Source organism: Ceratotherium simum, chromosome 1 (assembly GCF_057802395.1).
Source record: "Ceratotherium simum simum isolate JZ-2026a chromosome 1, ASM5780239v1, whole genome shotgun sequence".
Classification (NCBI taxonomy): domain Eukaryota; kingdom Metazoa; phylum Chordata; class Mammalia; order Perissodactyla; family Rhinocerotidae; genus Ceratotherium; species Ceratotherium simum.
In genome coordinates, this window is record NC_141900.1 from 49,215,590 (window position 1) to 49,229,067 (window position 13,478).

At 33.1% G+C, this 13,478-nt stretch overlaps 1 protein-coding gene across 1 annotated transcript in view; it reads right to left on the reverse strand.

The window, feature by feature from the left end:
• AGMO (alkylglycerol monooxygenase) overlaps window positions 1–13,478 on the reverse strand; it is a 334,799-nt gene that overhangs the window by 131,128 nt on the left and 190,193 nt on the right. The window contains exon 12 of the mRNA XM_004431408.3: window positions 4,671–4,776. Within this exon, the coding sequence (XP_004431465.1) occupies window positions 4,671–4,776 (106 nt within the window). The remainder of the gene's footprint in view (window positions 1–4,670; window positions 4,777–13,478) is intronic.

Genomic DNA, 13,478 nt, shown 5'->3' on the forward strand with positions numbered 1-13,478 from the left:
CTACTGATATGAGAAAATTAAATCAATCACAGATTCACAGGTGCATCTTAGAAAGAACAAATTACACCTGAGCTAGCAGAAAAAAAATTATGTGTATATGTATCTGTACGTGAGTGAGAAATGAGTGAATGAAGGCAGGAAGAGATTGTTTTTCTGTCAAATTTCTTATGAATGAAAAAGCAAGTTAAAAAAAGGTATGTGAGTTGGTGGTCAAAATATTGATGGCCACATCCAAAGAGAAATGGACAAGGACATGGACTATCGTTGCACACACTAAATGGAAAACTGTGCTTTTGTGTAGCAGTAAATTCTATTTATAAATAGCAAGGGCACCACGCTTTTACTTAATACTCTTGTGGACAAAAGCTAAAGGGAATAAATCTTCCACATACTGGTCCAGGATCAAATTCAAATTATACTTTGTATTTCCGACTCAGAATTTTAGCTACCTAAGAGCTGTTTTATAATCTAAGTGAAAGATAATTTAAGGTCAGTTTTCCTGTCTGTGTGTGCTTGTGTGTAGGTGTTTTCAGCTGCGAGTGTACTCAACAGTACGCTTGCTTAGTGTAGAAGTGGTATCATGCAAACCTATGGAATTCGACTTACACAATAAAGCAACATAACAAAAATCCAATCCAGCTTTCTAGATAAATAGTGAAGTCACAGGGCCACAAGCCGATGTTGCCAATATATACGACATTGATTTATAAAAGAAAGGGGATTAATTGCTTCAATGACACTGAGTCTAATGATAGCTTCGAAGAAAAATGGTGGCAACATTGTGTCCTTATAGTGTAATCACTCCTGGTCAGTCAGCCCTAATTCATATTGAATGGAGTCACTGAAGCCATTTATTAGGTTTTTATACTGCTTGTATGGGGCAAAGAACAGTTTTATTAAAACCGTAATAAATGGCAAAGATTTACATAAAGTTCTATGAAATAAAAATGTGAGGGAAACACAAATGTGAAATCACAATTAAAAAATAAAACTTGTAACTGTTTGTAATTTAAAAAATTTTAAACTTTAAAAGGAAGTGGAAGAAAAGGCTGCTTCACAGCTAAAAACATTAATGATAAAATAGTTGCCCATCCTCACCACATAGTTATTGACTTCTGGTCAGAGAAGACTTGTTCAGTTTTAACAATGGAAATTCAATGGCCAATAATAATAATTTTAATAATAATAATAGTTTAATAATAGTAATAGCAGTAATAATAGAAATATGAACAATGGTAAGAACTAAAATGTATCAAGTGCTTCCTATGTTCTATCCACTGTGTCTTTTAATTTTTCCACCAAACCATGTGAAGTAGATACTATTACACCATTTTAAGGAACAGTTTTAGTGGTAAACCACAGGCAATGTCTACTCTTGAAGAATTGGCCGTGTGTGTCTAGATGGACAGGAACAGGTTCTAGAAAGAGTAGGTAAGCAGCTTGAAAGATTTTGCCATGGTGTCCTCCCTTCCTTGAATCATAAACCAAAGATAATTCAGAGGTAAATTATTCAAACCATTAGCTTTTTAAGAACACTTTGTAGTTAAATTGATAAGACCTTTCATTATGTCTCTCAATATTTTTCAAAGTACTTTTGCTGCATTGCATGTGTATTTTTCATCTAAAATCCTTGAGGTAGATGAGTATTGCTATCATTACATGGAAGCAAATGTTGCTAGATGATCAAGAGCTGTGGTGTCAGACTGCCTGGGTGTGTGTCCTGACATGTTCACTTATTAGTTATGTTAATTCAAACAAGTTATTTAACCTCTCTGTAACTCAATTTTCTCATAATAATAATAAGAGTAACTACATCATGAGTTACACTGATATGAAGGTTAAGTGGAGTAATATGAGTAAGGCATTTAGAACATAGTAAAAGCTCAATGCATGTTAGCCCTCACTAAATCTGTTTCACCAGTGAATAACTTGAGGCACAGAGTCCAATAGCCTAGAGTCAAACTAAGAATTCATAACCGTGACTTTCAGTTCAGCATCGTGTCTCCTCCACATCCCCTCTGTCAGTTGTTCCCAAACTTGACTTTTGGATTCCGAGGCAAGCCAAAGAATTATTCCAAGGGCTCTTTAAGTTCATATAAAATAATAGTAACAGCAGCTAACATTTATTGAGCATGTACTGTGTGTTCAGCACTGTGCTAAGTCTCTTGCATAGATTATCTCATTTAATTCTCAAAATCTTATTAGATAGACATTATTACTTCATACATTTACAGATGAGGAAGGCAAGGCTAAAAATATTTAAGTGGTCAAGTAACTGCCCAAGGACACATAACTAGTAAGTTCCTGAGCCAGGAATCAAATTCAGGTAATGTGGCTTTGAAACTCAAGTCTTAACCACTCGCTTTCACCTATTGACTAAATAAGTAAATGGACAGCATCTCACCATTAGAGTTTGTCACAAACGGTGGACACACTACACTGCCATCCACTATCCCATCATCAAAGAACCCCAAACGCAATGTGTTTCTGTAAGCATACATTCCCACTTGATTATACCATGCATAACTTAAGATCCCACATTCTACAGTTGCTTTTGGAGCATTTAAGATAAACTAACACAATATACTAAAGAGTAGATTCATTAAATGGAATTATTCTCTTTCATATCTACAATTAGAATGCCTTCCCTCATTTAGAGTGTGAAAATACCATTCTTTGATTTTAATGGTTTTTTGGGCAGGCATGTATATTTCCGAATTTCATTAAGTACAATTTATGCTCCTTCACTTTGCCTTTAGGTTGTCATTCAAGAAATAATATACAAACTTTAATGTCTATTTAAATGCAAAATATGTTAGACTGGCTGATATCCAAGATCCTGATACTGAGATTTTATGCTTCATTTAAAACATTTACACGTTTTTTTTCCCCCAAAGCCCTAATAGATAGTTGTACATCATAGTTGCACGTCCTTCTAGTTGCTGTATGTGGAACGCGGCCTCAGCATGGCCGGAGAAGCAGTGCACGCCGGGGATCCGAACCCTGGCCGCCAGTAGTGGAGCGCACGCACTTAACCACTAAGCCACGGGCTGGCCCTACACGGTTTTTAAAGCAGAAAATATATTCAGAAATTTTAAAGGTACCAAAGAATATTAATAAGAATCTTCCCTGTATTCCTTTCTTCTAGTCACACAATTCACTTTCCCACAGGCAACCGTGGGTTAGGTTCTTGTTTATCTTTCCAGATATATTTACATACATAAAATAAATACACTTATACTTTTATATACATATATCTCCCCCTCCTCATTTTTGTACCATATGCCTTGTATCGTAGCACCAAATTGTTTTCCAAAGAATTTATTCCAATTCAAAGTCATTACTAAATTATGAAAGTGTCTATTTTAGTTTTTCCATTGATGCTGAGGGAAATGTCAGCATTTACGTTTCATGCTTAAATAAGGTTACATATTGCACCTTCTGAAGATGTTGGCAGGCTGCTCCACACCAAAGTTAAACAATATAACCCTTAATTTAAAAGAAGAAAACAATGTCCGTAACACTAGTGACGAGAATAAAGCTTTTTAACAGTTGTCTAAGATCTGAAACAATAAATATCTACCCAAAAGTTCAATGTAGGTCTTAGAAGGTAAGTTTTTTTTTTTTTTTTAATTTTTTGTTTATTGCAGTAACATTGGTTTATAACATTGTATAAATTTCAGGTGTACATCATTATACTTCTATTTCTGCATAGATTACATCATGTTCACCACCAAAATACTAATTACAACCCATCACCACACACATGTGTCGAATTATCCCTTTCGCCCTCCTCCCTCCTCCCTTCCCCTCTGGTAATCACCAATCCAATCTCTGTCTCTATGTGTTTGTTTATTGTTGTTATTATCTACTACTTAATGAAGGAAATCATACGGTATTTGACCTTCTCCTTATTTCACTTATTTCACTTTGCATAACACCCTCAATGTCCACCCATGTTGTCACAAATGGCTGGATTTCATCGTTTCTTATGGCTGAATAGACCAGTCACCAGTAAGGAGATCAAAACAGTAATCAAAAACTTCCCCAAAAATAAAAGTCCAGGACCAGATGGCTTCCCTGGTGAATTCTACCAAACATTCAAAGAAGACTTAATACCTATCCTTCTCAAACTCTTCCAAAAAATTGAGAAGGTAAGTTTTAATCATCACAGAAGATCACATTATAACATATGTTCTTCCATTGTAGAGAAATCTCAATGATGTTAATGATTTTATTTCCATACAATTATTACCTCTTATAGGATTGACAAGATATCTTAATCACAATTTTCACTTTAACAGTATAAAAAGAAAAATCTCAAATGGCAGAGTCTCTGCCAAGAACTTTTTGTAAAATCACTTGTACCACTTGTTGAGAACCAAGTATGTGGCTTAATTTCTTTACAAACATCATGCAACATAATTTGTCCAACAATTCTATGAGGTTAGTGCTATCAATCCAAATTTAGAGACCAGAAAACTGAGGCTCAACAATATTAACCAGCTCAAGGGGACACAGCTAATATGTTTTGGTATATAAATGAATAGGTAAAAAATTCCCACAAGTACCAGTCACAAAATAAATAGACAAAAACAAAGTTGAATGAATGAGTTAAATGCACAATAGATGTATAATCCTGCTATAGCCTCCTAAAGCAAGAATCTTACCTCAAAAGCAAATGACAAGGAAGGGATGAAGGGCTTCAGATGACCAAATCTACACAGCATTAGGAACACCAAGCAACGGAAAGTTTCCATAACAGCTGCCTTAGGTCTGAAATAAATATCATTAACATGCATTAGCTTTAAATATGCTCTTCATGTGTTTATATGTTATAATTAATATAGTGATACACATTTCTTTTAATTTTCAAGAAATACAAAGTATTTTAATATATTTAAGGAGCTTGTGCCTCTGAAGTTGTTTGAAAACAGACACTAAACTAAGAAATAAAATGCATCTTTTTAAGAAAATCTGTTCTTGATCAATTTATTGCTTAGCTCGAGCATTGATGAGTCAGTGTGAAGCATACTTTCAACTAATATGTAAAATATTAGACCACTAAATTTCTAAGATTTAAAGTAAATGAGACTCCCCTCACTTACCCAATACCCTTATACTTCATTTGTTTAAAAAATGACTTGTTCGGAGGACCATATTAGTTAAATATACTAAATATACTAAATATACACTAAAATAATGAACAGTCAATTTCTGAAATACTGGAAACATGAAAAATGTGTAGTTATGTCTAAAATGATAACAAAGGTTAACTATTTTGTGATGAATATTTTCTGTACATATAGTATCCTTGAAATTCAAACGCTATATAAATGAAATAAGTGTGTTTATGTATTTGAAACAGAGTTGAATGTCACACACAGATAAGCATTTATAAGTTGCCTTATAATGACAGTAATGAACAGCTACTTTGTCAGCTAAAATAAGCTTCATATGATATTCATCTAAGATTTGTTGGAGAATTAAATATTTTTGTAAAAGATAATATTGTTAGGACAAGTGAATTTCCTAACTAAAATATTTTTGAATTAATGTCATTATATTATAGCTATATATTATTTATTTAATTTAGAATGTAGAAGTATAGAGAAAAAAGTGAAAAAAATCTAAAGTACTATATTCATTGAACTTAGAAATTTCTTCTGAAGTCTGTTGATTATGACCCATTGTTTCTGTAAAACTGGCTACAGCAACATTTTTGTACGAAAAAGAGAACACATTTTTTCCCAAGTAATTTAAACTCAATTTAAAACAAAGTAATAGTTTACGATTTATTTGCATTCTAGTAATAGGATTAATTTTTTGTGAAAAAAATATTAAGAAATTTTTCGCCTTGTAAAATAATGTTATATCATTACTATAAACTAACTTTTTTAACAAAAAAATGATATCTGGGTAATTTTCAATGAAAAAACTGAAAATAAGATTTCTATTTTAAAACATTTAGTTCTTATTAATTCTGTTCTATAGTTTACTTTTTAACCTTTTGTATTGTGAGATGAAACATATATAGGGAGAAGTAGACAAAATAGAAATCTGCAGCTTGATGATTTTCAACAAATAAGCAATCGTGTCACCACCACTCATTATCAGCACCCCCACAGACATCTGACCTCTACAATACTTCCACTCGCCCTCTGTCTCCGAGACAGACTACCTTGACTTTTACAGTGATCATACTCTTTCTTGCTCTTTTTTAATTCACATTTTTACCACTTTAGCTTAGGCTTCTAATAATTATTCTTTAGTTTTATTTTTTTTTCCTTGTTATAAATGGCATTATATCATGTGCACTTTTTTGTATCTAGCATCTTTCTTTCAATGTTGTTAGTGAGATTGCTGTTATGGTGCTGCATGCAGCAGTAGCTCATTCTTGCGCTCCTGCGTGGTATTCCATTGTGTGAATACACCACTATCCACGCATCAATCCACCTCGTGAAGGACATCTAGATTGTTGGTAGCACTCATTTATTTGAACAATGCTTTCTGAGCATTCTTTTACATGCCTTTGAGTGTATTGGTGAGTATATGCTTGAAATTGAACTGCTGGGTTATAGGTGTATATATGTTCAAATTTAGTAAAATTCCCAAACAGTTTTTCAAATTAGGTATCACAATATAAACCCCCCTCTTCAGTATGTGAGTGTTCCAACAGTTGGCATTTTCAATCTTCTTAACTTTAGCCATTTGGGATATAAAGTCTTTGCTACTTATAAAATTTGCAAATAGCTTTTCCTACTTGAGGTTTTATTTTTCATTGTGTCAATGAGAGTTAATTTTTGAAGAACTGACTTTCTTAATGCCATTATTGTCTAATTCATCAATTTTGTCTTTATGATTAGGGATTTTTCCGTCCCATTTAATATTTTTACCTGCTCCAAGATTACAGAGATATGTTACTATGCTATCTGCTGGAATCTGTATTGGTTTTCCTCTCACGTTCAAATCCCTGACCCCAGAATTAAATTTTATGGTGTGAAATATTTGTCAAGTTTATTTTTCTTATTCCTATGTGGAAATGCAATTTTTCCAAGACCATTTATTGAAAACGCAGCCTTTTCCCACAGGTCTGCGGGCACACCTTTGTCACAAATCAAGTCTCTATACATGCATAGATCTGTTTCTAGGTTCTCTTTTCTAGTCTTTGTGCCAATAAAACATGTGTAATTACTGTGGCTTTATAATAAATCTTGACAGCCAGTAGTGCAACTCCTGCCATGTTTTTTTTAAACCTCAAGACTGTGTTGGCTATTATTGGTCCTTTGCATTTCCATATTTTAGCAAGAGCCTATCAAATTCCATGAAGAAACCTTTTGCAATTTTAATTCAGATTGCTTTGAATATGTAAATAAATCTGGTGAGAATCGCAATTTTTAAAATATTGAGCATTCCAATATATGAATACAGTTATCTCTCTACTTATTTAGTTCTTTATTTATTTTTCACAATATTTCAATAGTTTTGTAGTGTTTTTTAGAGATTTTGTACTCATTTTTCTAGGAGTGTTTTTTCTCGGTATTTGATATATTTGATGCTATTGCATAGTTTTTTATTTGCTAGTATATAAAATGTAGCTGATGACATTTCTTTAAAAATTTTCCTAAATTCGTCTATTTATTTGAGTAATTTCCCTATAGATTCTTTGAATTTTCTATCTAATCCACTAGTTATACTTATTAGATTAATTAATGTAAATTAATTGTATAATTAATTTATTAATTTATTTCAAATCCCTATGCCTTTTTTTTTCTTTCTCTATCCTTCCTCTACTATTTCTAGCACAATGCTAAATAATAAACATGTCTAATGTGGCTCAATTTCAAGCGAAATTTTCAACATTTCACTATCAAACATAAAACTTGCTGTAGAAGTTTATATAAATAGTTTTTATTTCACCTTCATTTTTGCTGGATATATGTTGGCAGATATTTTTTTCAGCACTTTAAAAACATCACTCCATTCTCTTCTGGCTTCCATTGCACTGGTTTGCAATGGCATACCTATGTTTCAGTATGAGTTCTTTTTTTATTTTTTAACACCATTTGATTCACCTTTTCTTTTAAATTGAAGTCACATTGGTTTATAACACTATATAGATTTCAAGATGTACATCATTGTATTTCAACTTCTGTATAGACTGTATTATGTTCACCACCAAAAGTCTAGTTTCCATTCATCACCGTACATATGACCTCCTTTACCCCTTTCAACCTCCCACCACCTCTTTCCCTCTGGTGACCACCAATCTGTTCTCTGTATCTATGTGTTTGTTTGTTTGTTTATCTTCCACATATGACTGAAGTCATATGGTAATTGTCTTGCTCCATCTGACTTATTTCCCCTTAGCATAATACCCTCAATGTCCATCCATGTCGTCGCAAATGGCAAGATTTCGTCTTTTTTTATGGCTAAGTCATATTCCATTGTATACATATACGTATGTGTATATATATATGTGTATACACACATATATATACACACACATACCACATCTTCTTTATCCATTCATCCATTGATGTGCACTGAGGTTGCTTCCAAGTCTTGGCTATTGTGAATAATGCTGCAATGAACATACGGGTACATATGTCTTTTCAAATTAGTGCTTTCATGTGCTTTGGATAAATACCAAAGGTGGAATAGCTGAATCATATGGTATTTCTATTTTTAATTTTTTGAGAAATCCCCATAGTCTTTTCCATAGTGGCTGCACCAGTTTGCATTTCTACCAGCAGTGTATGAGGGTTCCCTTTTCTCCACATCCTCTTCAACACTTGTTATTTCTTGTCCTTTTAATAATAACCATTCTGACGGGTGTGAGGTGATTTCTCATTGTAGTTTTGATTTGCATTTCCCTAATAATTAGTGATATTGAGCATCTTTTCATGTGCCTGTTGGACATCTGTATATCTTCTTTGGAAAAATGTCTGTTCAGATCCTTTGCCCATTTTTTAATTGGGTTGTTTGGGGTTTTTTTGTTGTTGAGTTGTACAAGTTCTTCATACATTTTGGATATTAATCCCTTTTCAGATATATGATATGCAAATATCTTCTCCCAATTGGTAGGTTGTCTTTTCGTTTTGTTGATGATTTCCTTTGCCCTGCAGAAGATTTTTAGTTTAATGTAGTCCCATTTGTTTATTTTTTCTTTTGTTTCCTTTGCCTGAGGAGACATGATATTCAAAAAGATACTGCTAAGACCAATGTCAAAGAGTGTACTGCCTATGTTTTCTTCTAGAAGTTTTATGGTTTCAGGTCTTACATCCAAGTCTTCAGTCCATTTTAAGTTAATTTTTGTCTGTGGTGTAAGATAATGGTCTACTTTCATTCTTTTGTGTGTGGCTGTCCAGTTTTCCAAACAAGATTTGTTGAAGAGGATTTCCTTTCTTCATTGTATGTTCTGGACTCCTGTGTCGAAAATTAGCTGTCAATAGATATGTGGGTTTATTTCTGGGCTCTTAGTTCTGTTCCACTGATCTGTGTGTCTGTTTTTCTGCCAGTACCATACTGTTTTGATTACTACAGCTTTGTAGTATATTTTGAAACCAGGGAGTGTGATACCTCCAACTTTGGTCTTTTTTCTCAGGATTGCTTTGGCTATTCAGGGTCTTTTCTTGCTCCATATAAATTTTAGGATTATTTGTTTTATTTCTGTGAAAAATGTCACTGGGATTCTGATTGGGATTGCATCAAATCTGTAGATAGCTTTAGGATATGGACACTTTAACTATGTTAATTCTTTCAATCCGTGAGCATGGAATATCATTCCATTTCTTTATGTCTTCTTCAATTTCTTTCAACAGCATCTTATAGATTTTCCGTGTACAGGTCTTTCACCTCCTTGGTTTAATTTGTTCCTAGGTATTTTATTCTTTTTGTTGCAATTGTCAATAGGATTGTATTCTTAATTTCTCTTTCTGCTAGTTCATTGCTAGTATATAGAAATGCAAATGATTTTTGTATGTTGATTTTGTCCCTGGCAACTTTACTGTATTCAGTTATTATTTCTAATAGTTTTTTGGTGGATTCTTTAGGGTTTTCTACATATAGAATCATGTCATCCACGAATACTGACAGTTTTATTTCTTCCTTTCCAATTTGGATACCTTTTATTTCTCTTTCTTGCCTAATCGCTCTGGCTAGGAATTCCAATACTATGTTGAATAAGAGTGGTGAGAGTGGGAATCCTAGTCTTGTTCCTTTTCTTAGTGGAATAGCTTTCAGTTTTTCACCAGTTTTTCAGTATGATGTTGGCTGTCTGTTTGTCATATCTGGCCCTTATTATATTGAGGTACTTTCCTTCTATATCCATTTTATTGAAAGTTTTTATCATAAATGAATGTTGAATCTTGTCAAATGCTTTCTCTACATCTATTGAGATGATCATATGACTTTTATTCTTCATTTTCTTAATGTGGTGTATCACATTGATTAATTTCCAGATGTTGAACCATCCTTGTGTCCTTGGAATAAAACCCACTTGATTGTGGTGGATGATCCTTTTAAGGTATTGTTGTATTCAATTTGCTAACATTTTGTTGAGGATTTTTGCATCTATGTTCATCAGTGATATTGGCCTGTAATTTTCCTTTTTTGTGTTGTCCTTGTCTGGTTTTGGTATCAGGGTAATATTGGTCTCATATAATGAGTTAGGAAGCATCCCATCATCTTCAATATTTCAGAATACTTTTGGACAGATAGGTATTAAACCTTCTTTGAATGTTTGGTAGAATTCACCAGAGAAGCTGTCTGGGCCTGGACTTTTGTTTTTTTGGGAGGTTTTTGATTACTGTTTCAATCTCTTTACTTGAGATTGGTCTATTCAGATTTTCTATTTCTTTTTGATTCAGTTTTGGGAGGTTGTATGAGTCTAAGAATTTATCCATTTCTTCTAGGTTATCCAGTTTGTTGGTGTATAGCTTTTCACAGTATTCTCTTATAATCTTTTGTATTTCTGTGGTATTGTAATTTCTTCTATTTCATTTCTAATTTTATTTATTTGTGACTTCTCTCTTCTTTTCTTAGTAAGTCTAGTTAAGTGTTTGTCAATTTTGTTTACTTTTTTTAAAGAATCAGCTCTTAGTTTCTTTGATCTTTTCTTCTCTTTTTAGTCTCTATTTCATTTATTTCCACTTCAATTTTTACTATTTCCTTCCTTCTACTGACTTTGGGCTTTGTTTGTTCTTCTTTTTTCTAGTTCTTTTAGGTGTAGTGTTAGATTGTTTATTTGAGATTTTTCTTGTTTCTTGAGTAGCTCATATTGCTATAAATTTCCCTCTTACCACAGCTTTGGCTGCATCCTGTAGATTTCGGTATGTTGTGTTTTCATTTTCATTTGTCTTCAGGTATTTTTTTATTTCTCCTTTGATTTCTTCATTGATCCAATAGCTGTTTAGTAGCATGTTGTTTATTCTTCACATATTTGTGAATTTTCCAGTGTTCTTCTTGTGGTTGATTTCTAGTTTCACACCATTGTGGTCAGAAAAGGTGTTTGATATGATTTCAATTTTCTTAAATTTATTGAGGCTTGCTTTGTTTTCCAACATATGGTCTATCTTTGAGAATATTCCATGTGCACTTCAGAAAAATGTGTATTCTGTTGCTTTTGGATGGAATGTTCTATATATATCTATTAAGTCCATCTGGACTAGTGTTTCATTTAGGGGCAATATTTCCTTGTTGACTCTCTGTCTTAATGATGTATCATTGATATTAGTGGGGTGTTAAAGTCTTCCACTTACTGTGTTGTTGTCAATTTCTCCCTTTAGGTCTGTTAATATAAGTTGTTTTCTATTTTTTGGTGCTCCCATGTTAGGTGCATATATATTAATAAATGTTATGTCTTCTTGGTGGAATGTCCCATTATCATTATATAATGTCCATCTTTGTCTCCTGTTATCTTTTTGGCTTGAAGTCTATTTTTCCTGATAAAAGTATAGCTACACCCACTTTCTTTTAGTTGCCATTTGCTTGGAATATCATCTTCCATCCCTTTACTCTGAGCCTATGTTTGTCTTTAGAGCTGAGATGAGTCTCCTGGAGGCAGCATCTTGTTGGGTCGTGTTTTTTAATTCATCCAGCCACACTGTGTCTTTTGATTGGCGAATTTAATCCATTTAAATTTAGGGTGATTATTGACATATGAGGGCTTAATGCTGCCATTTTGTCTTTTGTTTCCTGGTTGTTCTGTATCTTCATTTTTTCTTTTTCCCTGTGTTTCTGTCTGCCATTTCAGTTTGGTGGTTTTCTGTGATGTGTTTCTTAGTTTCTGCTTTTTTTTATGTTTTGTGACTCTGCTCTGAGTTTTTGTTTTGTGGTTACCATGAGGTTTGTATAATAGATATCATAGATGAGATAGTCCTTTTTCTGCTGATAGCATCTTATCTCCATTTGGCTATGCAGGTCCCATCCTTTTCCTCCTCCTCTTCTTTGTTTTTGTTGTCACAAATTATCCCTTTTTGTATTGTGAGTTTGTTACCAAATTGAAGTGGTTACAGTTATTTTCAATACTTCCTTTCCCTTTAGCCTTTATTTTATAATTAAGTGTTTATTAACCTATTCTGATATAGAGTTGCAATTTTCTCATTTTGTCTGTCTATTTATCACCTTACTCAAAGCTTTGTATACTTTTGCCTTTTTGTTTCATGAAGGAGGGTTCCTATCACTATTTCATGTAAGCCATGTCTACTGGCAATAAACTCCTTCAGCTTTTGTGTGTCTGGGAAAGCCTTTATTTCTCCTTAATATCTCAAGAATAACTTTGCTGGATAGATTATTCTTGCTTGACAGTTTTTATATTTTAATATTTTGAATATATCACTCCATTCTCTCCTAGCCTGTAGAGTTTCTGCTGAGAAATCCACTGATAGCTTAATGGGGGGGTTCCTTTGTAAGTTATTTTCTTCTCTCTGGCCATCCTTAATATTCTTTCTTTGTCATTGACTTTTGACAGTCTTAATATAATATGCCTTGGAGAAGATCTTTTTGCACTGAGATAATTAGGTATTCTATTAGCTTCAAGTACTTGTATATCTAGTTTTTTTCCCCAGATTTTGGAAGGTCTCAGCTATTATTCCTTAAATAAACTTTCTGCTCCTTTCTCCTTCTCTTCTCCTTCTGAGATACCCATTATCCTTATGTTGTTTTTTTCCAATTGAGTGTGATATTTCTCCTAGAATTTCTCCATTTTAAAAAAAAATCTTAGTTCTCTCTCTCCTTCCACCTAAATCATTTCTAGATTTCTATCTTTGAGCTTGCTAATTCTCTCTTCCATATGGTCTGCTCTATTTCCAATGCTTTCTATTTATTCTTCATCTCATTTATTGAGTTCTTCAGCTCCAGAATTTCTGGGTTTTTTTTGTTTTTGTTTTTGCTTTTTTAGCATTTCAATCTTTCTGGCGAAGCACTCATTTTGCTCATTAATTTTATTCTTGAGCTCATTGGACTGTCTTTCTGAG